At 36.7% G+C, this 14032-nt stretch overlaps 1 protein-coding gene across 1 annotated transcript in view; it reads right to left on the bottom strand.

The window, feature by feature from the left end:
* The window catches only part of TEX11 (testis expressed 11), a 514378-nt gene that overhangs the window by 23867 nt on the left and 476479 nt on the right, over positions 1–14032 (bottom strand). Inside the window, 3 exon segments of the mRNA XM_027770916.1 lie at positions 2549–2669; positions 3938–4046; positions 5948–6097. Of these exon segments, the coding sequence (XP_027626717.1) occupies positions 2549–2669; positions 3938–4046; positions 5948–6097 (380 nt within the window).

Below are 14032 nucleotides of genomic sequence, written 5' to 3'. Positions count from 1 at the left end.
AAAGTGCTTTGTCATTGTGGACAGGACTAGTGAAGGCATTTCAAATGTTAATCTGACAAAACTGGAGAAAGCAGCTGGTACAGTTTTATTTACCTTATTCCTAATTATAGAGGGGAAAGGAGAATGATTGTCCATAATGTTAACACCAATAATATAAAACAATTGGACAGAGGATGGACAAAACCTTGATTCATGTACATGTTACACAGAGAAAAAGCGTACTTGCTATGTCGTTTAATAGTTCATACAAATAAATTTGATGTTGAGATATGTCTCAACAAAAATAGAATATGTACATCCATTTTTTTGGATTAGAGAGGGAGTGGTGAAAACAGTGTAGCAAAATAAATACATTAAGGATATATAAAGTAGATTGAAAGAGGTACAGGTGGATTACACTGGTGCACTGGTTGATTATCTCTATTAAAAAATTCATATTAGTTCAGAAAACAGTGTATAACCTAGGATGCTCTGATTTGTATAAAACAAAATAAAATCATTTAAAGATAATGAAACTGTAAGTCATGGAAATCGAATGCAACTTTTTTTACTAGCATCCACACATATAACAAGGTGTTTACACTTATAAAACAGAAAATATGGCATATAACACTTAGAAGCTATGTAGTAAGTAGCATAGCATTCACATGAAAAGTAAATGTTCTATATCTTTATGTGGTTGGTAGTTTTAATGAAGTAAAAAGATACAGCATATTTTAAATATTGTGCATTTAAGATTCGTATTTCATGTACCTAAAATTCATAGAGTAATCTTTCTGTTTAAAAGAATACATTAGCAAAAACTATTGGACTCTGACTTCAACACTTATAATCTTTGATAAGTAAATGGAAAGTTACAAGATGGGTAAAACAGTTAAGAATTTGTGTGTGTGTGATTAATATATAATACTTAGCTACCTTATTTGCTTTGTTTTCAAATTCTGAAATATTTCTAAATGATTATTTACTAAGATGCAGAGATAACTTTATTGTATTTCTAAAAAGCACAAATGGCCATGTTGCTAAAAAGCCTAGGAAAGTAAATAAAGTTTAAACACTGAAAAAAAAAAAAAGAACAACACCATGTTGGCGAGGATGTGGAGAAATTGGAATTCTGATACACTGGTTGTTGAAATGTAAAAATGTAAAATGGTGCAGCCATTTTGGAAAACAGATTGTAGTTTCTTAAAAAGTGAAATGGAGTTATCAGATGACCTTCCCCTATGTATACGTCCACAGGAACTGAAAACATATGTACACACAACTACTTGTGCATGAATGTTTATAGCAGTATTCTTCATAATAGCTGAAAGTGGAAATAATTCCGATATCTATCAACAACAAATGGATAAACAAAATGTGATTTCAATTCAATAGGAAATTATTAAGCCCCCCCAAAATAATAAAATAGTGATCACATCACAATGTGGGTGAACCTCAAAAACATTATGCTAAGAGAAAGAAACCAAGCACAAGAGGTCACACACAGTATGATTTCATCTATAAGAAGTGTCCAGAAAGAGAAAACCTATAAAGATAGGAAGGAGATCTGTGGATACCTGGGGCAGAAGGGAAGATTGGGGATTGACTACAAATGGCAAGAGGAAATTGTAAAGGTGTTCTACAACACGTGCCCGGCATGAGTTCTAAGCCACCGGGTCCGGGACGCGAACTGTGGTCGACTACGTGGGAGTCCAGTGACAGAGCCATTACGCCAACTGCTGGTTCCCAAGTAATGCATGTTTTTAAAAAACCATATTGTGTGCTATAGAGATGTACAATAATTAAATGTGAAGAAAATTATTTTAATGTACAAAAAATTCTATTTTTAACTATATTTCATAAACCCAGGGAAATTTTGTAGTGTGTAAATATTGGGTCATTGAAAAAATCATGACTTTTTTAAAGAATTATTTTTATTTAATTTTATTTATTTATTACTATTATTTTTAATTTTGACCAGAGATAGACAGAAAAAGAGAGAGAGAGAGAGAGAGAGAGAGAGAGAGAGAGAGAGAGAAAACAACCAAATCTGTGGTTGGCCACATGGGAGCCCAGCCCCCTTAACCACCACACTACCTACTGGCCCCATGACATATTTTTTCTATGTTTTTATTGTGCAAAAATGTATCATGACTTTTCCAACGACTCAATACATTGTATTATTAAATGAATTTACCTTAAAACTCATATCAGAAAACATTACTCTGTATTATGTCCAATACACAAGGTAGTTCAGTTCTTTTCTTTTTCAGAGAGAGATTTTTGCTATAGGGTACGTGCACTCACCAGATAGAGACAGACAGAAAGTGAGAAATCACCCCACAAGGGGATGACCATGCTGCAATTCCTTCTCCTCCATTCTCCTCTCAGGACCTTGGGCATACGCACACACATGCTCAGCGTGAGATTTAAGCTGCCAGGTCCAGAACTTGAACCCCAGTCGACTACCTGGGAGTCCAGTGACATATCCATTATGCCATTTGCTGGTCCTGGTGGTTCAGTTCTTTAAAATTAGTCAAAAGGTTAATATTGCAGCTTGACTTACAGTGTGGCTAATAAGACTCAGAGTATCTTCAAAGTTGGTCCAAACTTCTTCCAGGGGACAGAGCTTTGCACTTGACTCTTCATCTGGCACTGAGAGGTTAATCAAGTTGTGCATACATTTGCTAAAAATCAAAAAGAGAAAAATCACCCCATAAGGAAAAAAATCATTGGCTTCATGACTAAGATAAGTAAAATCTGGATCTCATCCCAGACTGAGAGAGTTTCAAAATACATCTGTTCTTCCCTTGGTTTTATCCGGCCTCCAACCTCAGAAGACAGGTTTTTGAAGCCGTTAAAAGGGATCGTCTAATCCTTCCTTTCATTCTTTTTTAGTTTCCAGCACAAAGAAGTTGTGGATGTTTATTATAATTTATGAACTTGTTTAATTTATAAGTAATTTAAAGCATCTTGTTACATTCTCAAATGGGTAAGGGAATTGGGATTTAAATTGGGAATAATGCCAGGAGAACTGTAACTGTCTCTCATGTCTCAGAATAGGAAGACTGTAAGGAAGTTTTCTAGAGAAAACTCACACATCTATTTCTCCCCATATCTGGACATAAAAAGTAAAAAGTCTCCAATAAATAATATTTTACACAGCACTTATTGGTGCTTAAAGAAAGTGGTTAGAAAAAAAATCTGAGGAAGGGCCAGCAGGTAGCATGGTGGTTAAGGTGCTCGACTCTCCACATGTTTGACTGCAGTTCAAGTCCTGGACCTGGTGGCTTGCTTTCTCACTTTCTCTCTCTCTGGTCAAATTAGAAAATAATAATAATAATAAATAAAATAAAATTATTATTTTTTAAAAATCTGAGGCAAATATACCAAAATACTAACATTTGTTAAATTTGAGTGGTGGCGGGGACCTGCAGGTGGCATGGTGGTTAAGGTGCTGGACACGCCCACATAACTGACCCTGGTTCGAGTCCTGGACTCGAACTCACTTTCCCTCTTTCTCTCTCTGTATCTTTCTCTGGTCAAAACTAAAAACTAAATGAATGAAGAAATAAAAATAACTAAATAATTAAAAAAAAATTGGGTGGTGGAAACATTGCACTTGTTATATTATTCTTTGTACTTGTCTGTAAACTTGGGATATTTAGCAATAAAATAAAATAAAATAAGAGGTAATTGGTAATTTTAACATACACATAGATTTATACAAAGATGCACCAGTCTTCCTCTTTTTCTCCTTTGGGAAAACCAGATCTTGACTTTGTTAAATAATTCTCATTCTGTGATACAGCTCTTAACATGGAGCTGTTTAGAAGAGTATTCCAGATAATCTTTTAAGTTGGGCCAGTTTAGTATAATTGATGCTATGGGGCATTGACTACAGTTTTTTGACTATCAAAAAGCTTTGATTAGGTGTTGGATTACATTTACTAACCTGTATTTCAAAACATCAGCTGAATCATTCTTTTTGTGGAGCAATAATGCCTTTTTCAAGGCCTTGAATGCAATGGAAGGATGGCATGCTGGCATTTCCATTGCTAATGCTAGAGGAACAGAAGAAAAAAGGTTGTGAACACCATAATTCATACATCATAGTTTTCATCCCAGCCTACAACTTGTTTTCTCTAATGAAACTGGCCTGAAATGGATTAACAAACACAACATGAAAAAAATCTTATACAATGACGAATCCACAGATGCTTTGGGAACAGTTTTACTTTCTGGGCAGAGTAGCAGGGTAGGATTCCTAGGTTACATCCTTTTTTTCAGCAAATATCAACAAAAAAGTCCTACTGCTTCTATGACTCTGCATATAGTTACATAAGTGAAACAATAATCTTATGAGTCGGAGTCAAGGAAGGGCACACTAAGAAGGAAACAGAAAGCAGATCAGTAAAAAGGGCACTAATCAAAATCAGACCTATACTACAACTATATAACGTCTTTGTCTAATACGAAATGTAGAAAACATTTGACATGAGAGTATAGAAAATAACAAGCCCTACAACTTTCAGACGCATTTAACAGGCCTCAAAAATTCGAATTCCAGGGAACCAGCAGTTAGCGTAATGGCTATGTCACTGGACTCTCACGTAGTCGACTGCGGTTCGCGTCCCGGACCTGGTGGCTTAAAACTCACGCTGGGCGCGTGTGCGTGCATGCCCAAGATCCCAAGAGGAGAATGGAGGAGAAGGGATTGTGGCGTGACCGTCCCCCCTGGGGGGTGATTTCTCGCTTTCTGTCTCTATGTCTCTCTCTGTCTGTCTGGTGAGCGCACACTCCCTATAGTGAAAACCTCTCAAAAAAAAAAAAAAGTTGAAAAAAGAGGGCATCACAGGCTGGGGCACAAACACATGTCCATGAAATATATACCATCTGCTCCATGGCTCTAAAAATTCTCTCTTGGCAAGACCAAGGAAAGGCAATGTGACTCTTGTGTATTTGGAGATACCTAATACCTTTATTTAATTTTTTAAAAATAAATATTTATTAACATTTATTTATTTATTTAATTTTACAGGAGAGAGGCATGGAGAGAGAGAGGGAAAATGAGAAAGCAAGCCATCAGGTCTGGAAGTTGATTCATGGTAAGCCATGTAGGAGTCCAGCGCCTCAACCACCATGCCACCTGCTGCCTCCCCCCAGTACCTTTATTAATCACACTCATGCTTCTGAGGAGATAAAAAGGGAAGATAAATAAACCATTTTTTTGCAGTATATTCCCCAAAAGACACTGGGCTCCCAAATTCCACTACAACTCAATCAAGAATTTGAGAACAGTAGTTTTGTTTAAAAATATTACCAATATTAGGGCCAGAAGGTGGTGTGGTAGTGAAGGTGGTGTTGGACTCCCACATGACTGACTGCAGTTCAAGTGCTAGACCTGGTGGCTTGCTTTCTCACTTTCCCTTTCTCTCTCTCTGTCCTTCTGTGATCAAACTTAAAAAAAAAAAAGACAATAAATAAAATTAAATAATTATTTTAAAATATTACCAATGTCTATCTGTACTTTCAATAACTTGTCCTAAGATTGCATCACTTTTGATCAGTGAAGCAGTCAATTATCATTTCTAGCTAGCTGAGAAAAGTTAACTTTCTTGAAGTTTGAGCTCCCCCTATTGTGTAGTCATATAATTAAATTCCACACATAGAATACATTTGAACATCTATTAGGAGTAATGCACTTTGCCTAGCTTTATAAATAAAACAAATATAAGTATTGTTCATACCCCAAGGAGCTTATAATATTATAGCGTGCATAAGATAAATGCATAATTAATTGTAATACCGAATAGTCTAAGAATGCCATTAGAGATGGGGAAACAAAGTGCTACGAGGAAAAATCATTTCACACCTAGGGACAAGAAAGAAGAGTAAGAAGAAGGAAAAAAGTAGTAGAATCTAAACAGCATCAGGCTTACAAAAGCATAAATATAATTCTTACATGCAATTGTTTCACATGTTTTACTTTTTAAGTGAGGCAGCTCCCACACTGATTCTAGAAAGCTGTCCAGTGATGGGTCATTCATTTTGACTTTAACTTCAAACTCGTACAGTAGAAGCAATGTCTCACATGGATCATTTGAGAAGTCCCCTGAGAAAGAGGCAAGAATGAAGCATTCTCTGTGATTATATTTCATTATTCTCTTCTGTTCTAATCTCACTAACTAGAGAGGTTTTCCTGTTAAGGATAATTAATTCTAGTTAGAATTTGAAGGCCAACCCTCTGTAGACAGATTTTTAACATTTTAAAGTCTATAATTTCACCATTACATTCAGCATCCTGTAATGTATTCACCAGCACTGCTTACATTTTCTAAAAGTATTCACATGTGGCCCCAAACTGGCCAGAAAAGCCCCTGCCAATATCATTAAGATTCTACAATAATTCAAATCCAATGTTTACTTGTTTCCTGTGAACTTTCAACTAGTCCCATGCTCATTTTAATGTCTGAGTTAACCAGAAGATAACAGTGCTGCATACACTAACAATTATTTTATTTTAAGCATAATTTCCAAATTGTTTCATTTAGTCAGTTGACAGTATTTCTCAATACAACCATGGGAAGAATTTTTTTTTTAAGTTTATGTGGGGCCAGCGGTTAGCTTGGTGGTTAAGGTGTTGGACTCCCTCCCATAAGGCAGACTGCAGTTTAAGTCCCGAACCTGGTGGCTTGAAAATCATGCAGTGTGTGTGTGTGTGTGTGTGTGTGTGTGTGTGTGTGTGTGTGTGTATGCCCAAAATCTTGAGAGGAAAATGGAGGATAAAGGATTGTGGTGTGGTCATCTTCTTGGGGAGTGATTTTTCACTTTCCTTCTCTCTGTTGAGCACACACGCCCTATGGCAAAATCTTTTTAAAAAGTTTATGCATTTTCTTCATGATAGTGTGTGCATATGAGAAAGAGAAAGAGAGGCAGAGAGAAAGATATGCATCTTCTACAGGGTCTCATCAAACAGTGATCCCTTTTTTCCAGCTCTCTAGCTCTTCAGGATCTTGGGCCACACACTGGCATGTTTTCCAGGCTAACCCAGGAATCTGAACCTATGGTTGACCATGTGGTTTCCAGCACTGCAGTTCAGTTTGCTACCAATGCATTACCAGGCTGGACCCCATGGGAAGAATCTTATGTCAGGCAGCATACATATTATGTGAAGTGGCTTACATTCATCCTGGCATACTGAATGTTTAATAAACTTTTAAAAAAATAATTATTTTATTTAGCTTTTTATTTATTTATTTACTTATTTTAATTTTACCAGAGAAGGACAGAGAGGGAGAGAGAGAAGGAAAGTGAGAAAGTAAGACGCCAGGTCCGGGACTCAAATTGTGGTGGGACTAAAATTGTGGTTGGCCATGTGGGAGTCCAACACCCTCACCCTCCATGCCACCAGCCAGACCCAAATGTTATGAGATATAGTATACACAAAACAAACTGAATGGAGTGCTCTACCCTTAAACAAACAGCACAGTCAATTTTTACATATGTTGAAATCTCTATAATCACTCCTTAGATCATGCTAAAGAACACATCCAATACTTCAGAAGTTTCCTTTGTGCTCCTTTCCAGTCAATACCATCTTACCAGAAATAACAACTATTTTTATCACTATCATTATTATTGTTTATTCTTGAACTTCATTCCTAGTATATAGAAATACTTTTGAGTATTGATTTTGTATTCTGTAACTTGTCAAACTCATTTATTAGTTCCAGTAACTTATTTGTGTGTGTGTGTGTGTGTGTGTGTGTAGATTCTGTGGTACAATCATGCCATCTGCAAATCAAGACAGTTTCACTTCTTTGTTTTTAGTTTACATGGTGGTTTCTTTTTTTTCTTCTTCCCATTCTTGTGCTTGACTTATTGCCCTGGCTGGATGCCTAGGATGTGGTGACAGTACATATTCTTGACTGTGGGGAAAATATTCCGTTTTTTATTAATAAGTATGACATAAGTCATAGGTTTTATTTTTGTAAATATCCTTTACCAGGCTGAGAAACATCCCTCCTATTCCTAGTTTGTTGAGACTTATTTAATTTATTTTTATTTTTTTAAATGAATGGGTATTAAATCTTGTCAAACTTTTTCTCTATCGCAAGATGATTTTTTTTACTAATTTTTAAAAATAATAATTTATTTGTTTAATTCAATGGGTTATTTATTTATTTATTTATTTATTTATTTATATTTTGAACAGAGAAAGACAGAGAGAGGAATATTTTGACCAGAGAAAGACAGAGAGAGAAAGGGAAAGCAAGAAAGTAAGCCACCAGGTCCAGGACTTGAACTGCAGTCAGCCACGTGGGAATCCAGCACCTTTGACCACCATGCCACCTGCTGACCCTTTTTATTAATTTTATTTTTTAAGTTACTTTATTTCTTCTGAGAGAGAGAGAGAGAGAGAGAGAGAGAGAGAGAGAGAGAGAGAGAACATTTTCAACAGGGTCTTAATGTCATTGCTCCACTCCTAGCTTTAGCCAGCTCCAGATCATGAGAATGTATGCATCTGGTATACTCAGGGAGATCTCCAGACACAAGCTCAGAACCTTCTCATATGACTTAGCCTTGCAGAGCATTGTGTTTTCTCTTTTCCTTTCCTTTTTTTTGTTGTTGTTAAAGGTTTTGTTTGTTTGTTTGTTTGTTTGTTTTTCCCATAGGATGTGTGTGCTCACCAGAGAGAGGTAGAGAGAGACAATGAGGGAAAATGAGAAATTGCTCCACAGAAGGGATGTCCACACTGCAGTCCCTTCTCCTCCACCATCCTCCTGGTATTTTGAGCATGCATGCACGCATGCCCAGCATGAGTTTCAAGCCTCCACGTCCAGGACTTGAATCGTGGTCAGCCATGTTGGAATCCAGTGCCTTAACTATCACACCACCTGCTGGTCTTGTGTTTCGTCTTTTTTAAAATAGAAGCATTTAATGCTATAAATTTTTGTCAAGATGCTGCTTTAACTGTATCCTTTAAATTTTAATGTTGTGTTTTCATTTACATTCAATTAAAAATATTCCCCCTTATCAGCCTCTTTGATCAATTAGATTATAGAGAAATAGTTGTTTAATTTCCAAAATTGGGAGTTCTTACAGATAGGTTTATATGATAAATTCATAATTTAATTCTATTACAGTCAGATAAAATACTTTGATATTTATACACTTTGATGATTTCATTATTTTTAAATTTTTTGAGATTTGTTTTATAGTTCATAATATGGTTTGTGGTGATGAATTTACTATGGTTTGTTTGAGAAAAAAATGTCTATTCTGTTGGTGTTGGGTGTTCTATAAATGACATCAATTAAGTTACTTAATAGTGTTATTCATTTCATATAAATCTTTATTATCTGTTGACTTATTCTATTGATTACTGAGAGAGAAATAATGAAAGTCTCCAACTGTGGTTATGGACTTGTCTATTCCTAATTAGTTTTATTGGTTTTAGCTTCACGTATTTTGAAGCTTTGTAAAACAATTCCATTTACAACACCATCAAAAGGAATAGACTTTAGTCTTACACACAAGATGATGTAATCTTGTGAATAAAATTTCTAGGGAGTCCAGTAAAATCCCATTAGAACTAATGAAAAAGTTCAGCAAGATCCATATACAAAAATCAATTCTATTTAAATATAGCAGCAACAAACAAGCTGGAAATAAAAATAAGACAACTCTACTGTCTTTTTTGATTTCTTAAAAAAATTTTTCTTTTCTTTTCTTTTTCCCCCATAGGGTGTATGCACTTACCAGAGAGAGATATATATATAGAGAGAAAGTGAGAAATCATTTCCCAGGGGAGATGGCCACACCACAATCCCTTCTCCATTCTCCTCTTGGGATTTTGGGCAAGTGTGCACATGCGCCCAGCATGATTTTCAAGCCATCAGGTCCAGGACTCAAGCCACATTTGGTATTTAGGACTCTAGCAATATAACCATCATATCACCTGCTGGCCCTTATTATTATTATTATTTTCATTTTTTTTTAGCCATAGGACATGTGTGCTCACTAGAGAGAGACAGAGAGACAGAAAGAGAGAGAAGAAGAGGAATCACCTCCCAAGGGAATGACCATGCCACAATCCCTTCTCCTCCACTCTCCTCTCAGGATTTTGGGAATGCATGCACACAAACCCAGCATGATTCTCAAGCTGACAGACCTGGGACTCGAACCACACAGTCAACCATATGGTATCCAGAGCCTTAACTGCCTTAACCTCCAATGCCACCTGCTGGCCCTCTTTTTTTTTTAATTTCTAAGAATAGAGGTTTATTTAGCTCATAATTTGGAGAGCTAAGGTCCAGGGGCCACACCTGGTCAGGTCTTCTTACTGCATGGATAATGCACAGAATGTATCACATGGTGGGACAGAGCAGAACAGAACAGAAGCATGTTCAATCTTCCTATTCGGGAAAGTTTTTTTCTTTTTTTTCTTTTTCTTTTTCTTTTTTTTTTGTCATAGGGCGTGTGCGCTCTCCAGGAAGACAGAGAGACAGAAAATGAGAAATCACCCCCCAGGGGGGATGGCCATGCAGCAATCCCTTTTCCTCCATTCTCTTCTCGGGATCTTGGGCACACATGCACACGCGTCCGGCATGAGTTTAAGCCACAGGGTCCAGGACTCGAACCGCGGTTGAGTACATGGGAGTCCAGTGACATAGCCATTATGCTAACTGCTGGTCCCTAAGATTTTTTTTTTCTTTCTTTCGATCACTGTGTATCATCATGGCATACCAAAGAATTTCTCCATACTTATAATCTTCAACATATCATATTACATTTTGTGTTTCTTATCTGTTTTACTTCTTTTTCTCCCCTTGATTCCCTCCCTCTAAGCCTTTGCCATTTCCCACACTACTCCCACAATCTCTTGTGTCCATAGTTACTCTCCACGCCTTTATAATGTCTAATATTTTAATTTCTGCCATATAGTGCAGACATTTGGTATTTATTAAGTGGAAACATACAATGCCTCTCTTTCACAGTCTGATTTGCTTTGCTTATCAGTAAATCCTCCATATTTGTCCACTTTATATCAGATGCTAGGGTCTCTTGTTTTTTTATGTTGAGTAGTATTCCATAGTGTATATGTACTACACTTTTTTTCAATCCATTCATCTTTTTGTGGACATTTGGGTTAGTTCCATGTCTTAGTAATTGTAAATAATGTCACAATAAACATGGGTGTACAAGTGTTATTCTGAGTGAGTGCATTCCTATCCTTTGGGTAGATACCCAGGAGTGGAATTGTGGGATTATATGGTAGTTTTATTTGTAGGTCTTTGAGGAATCTCCATATTGTTCTCCACAGTGGCTGTACTAATTTACAATCTCACCAATAGTGTAGAGTTCCTTATTCTTCACAGCCTTGCTAAAACTTATCATTCTTTATGTTTTTTTTTTTGTTTGTTTTTGGAGAGGTTTTTGCTATAGGGCGCATGCGCTCGCCAGACAGACAGAGAGAGACAGAGACAGAAAGAAGGAAATCACCCCTAGGGGGATGGCCACGCCACAATCCCTTCTCCTCCATTCTCCTCTCAGGATCTTGGGCATGCACGCACACGCTCCCGGCGTGAGTTTAAGCCACCGGGTCCGGGACTCAAACTGTGGTCGACTACGTGGGAGTCCAGCGACATAACCATTACGCTAACTGCTGGTCCCATCATTCTTTATGTTTTTAATCTTACCCATTCTGACCGAGGTTAGGTGGTATCTCATTGTGGTTTTGGTTTTCATCTCCCTTATGATAAGGGATGTTGGACATTTTGTATGCTTTTTAGTTGTTCATATGTCTTACTTAGAGAGTTGTCTGTTCAAATGAGCTCATTTGCCTATCTTTTAATTGGGTTGGTCTTTTTTTTTTTTTTTTTGAACTGCATGAGTTCCCTGTAAATTCTGGTTATCAGTCCGTTATCTGAGGTATAGTTTGCAAATATATTCTCCCATTCCAAGGGTTGTTGATTCACTCTATTTTTTCTTCTAGCTTTTCCCCATTCAGTATACCATTAACTACTGGTTTGTCATAGATGGCTTTCGTTGTGTTGAGAAATATCCCTAAAGATGTCAGTTTTATTAAGAATCTAAAATATGAAGGGATATTGTATTTTATCAAACACTTTTTCTGCATTGATGATATGATCATATGGTTTTTATCTTTCTTTCTGTTAATATGGCGTATGGAATTTATGATTTTCCATATATGGAACATGCGAACTTAAAAAGTAGAGGGGCCACCAGGTGGTGTAATGGTTAAGGTATTGGACTCCCATATGGCCAACTGCCAACTGTGGTTTGAGTCCAGGACAGGCAGCTTGAAACTCATGCAAAGCGCATGTGCGTGTGTGCCCAAAATCCCGAGGAGAATGGAGGAGAAGGAATTGTGGCTTGGCTATTCTCCCTGGAGGATTTATTTTAATTTTACCAGAAAGGGACAGAGAGAGAGAGAGAGAGAGAGAAAGTGAGAAAGCAAGCTGTCAGGTCTAGTACTTGAACTGTGGTCTGCCATGCGAAAGTCCAGCACTCTTAACCACCATGTGAGCCCTTCATCAATACTTTTATATGAATTACAAGTTCATTCCTTTTATTGCTTTGTAATACTCCATTATATCACATACCACACTTTATTTAATCAACTCTCATGTTGATAAACAGTAGGGTTGTTTCAAATTAAAAAGAATTTACTTATATCATAATCTTATTTATATTACATTGAATCACATATATCTTTACAGTGTATTACATTTCTTTTTCCAGAAGAAATACCATGCATATCAGTCAAGACAAAGACATTACTATCCACATCATCATCAAATAGCTTTTCATTATTTTTTTCCAGATTATTATTATTATTCACATTATTGTTTTTAAACATCCAATCACTATAGCTCAGTTTGCTTGTAAATAGAATTTACCCAAAATGAAATACTTCTCAGACCAGTTCAGTTGAGAATACATGTTATCATTAAAAGGTAATAAACCATTTCTGTGTCCCACTAATGTTATGCCTCTCTATTTATTCTCTTGCTATCCTTCTCTATATTCTTCCCTTCACCTGCCCCACTCCACACTGTCTTCTGCATTCATAACTATTTTCACTGCTTTTATGCCCTCCAATATTTCAATCTCTACCATAAAGTGCAGATAGTTGGTATATATTAAGTGGATACATACAATATCTTTCTTTAATATCCTGGCTTGCTTTACTCAGCTGTAGATCCTCCATATCTGACCACTTTCTATCAAATGCCAGGGGATTGTTTCAAATTTTTAGCTCTTATAGATAGAATTGTATTTTTTTTTTGAGAGGTTTTTGCTATAGGGTGTGCGTGCTCGCCAGAAAGACAGAGAGAGACAGAGAGACAGAAAGTGAGAAATCACCCCCCAGGGGGGATGGCCATGTCACAATCCCTTCTCTTCCATTCTCCTCTCAGGATCTTGGGCACGCACACACACGCGCCTGACGTGAGTTTAAGCCACTGGGTCTGGGACTCGAACCATGGTTGACTACATGGGAGTCCAGCAACATAGCCATTATTCCATCTGCTGGTCCCAATAAAGTTGTTATGAACATTCTTTTATGTATTTTAGTAAACAGATGTACTCATTCCATCTGGGTATATATCAACGAGTGAGATTTAAGGATCCAATGATAGGATAGGAACATGTTCAGTTTTGATAGATACTGCCAAATAGTCTTCCAAAGTGGTCGTGTCAATTACATTTCCACCAGGAATGTATCAGAGCTCCAATCACTTCCCATCCTCATTAACACTTGGTGTTTTAATATTAATCATTTCAGTGAGTATGCTGTAGTCTTTCATTTTTGTCTTCACTTGCATTTACCTGAGGACCAATGGTGTTGAGCATCTTTACCTTTGCTTATTGGTTATTTATATATACTCTTTTGGAAAGTTCCCAATTATTTTCCCTTTTTTTCATTGGCTTCTCTTTTCTTGTTAAGTTGTGGAAGTTTTTTTTTTTTTTTTTTTTTTTTTATTTTTTTTTTTTTGAGGGTTTTTTTTTTTGGTGGGGG

This window comes from Tupaia chinensis, unplaced genomic scaffold, assembly GCF_000334495.1.
Source record: "Tupaia chinensis unplaced genomic scaffold, TupChi_1.0 Scaffold000165_2, whole genome shotgun sequence".
NCBI lineage: Eukaryota > Metazoa > Chordata > Mammalia > Scandentia > Tupaiidae > Tupaia > Tupaia belangeri.
The sequence above is the reverse complement of the archived record's forward strand: the minus strand, read 5'-3'. Positions and strand labels throughout refer to the sequence as shown.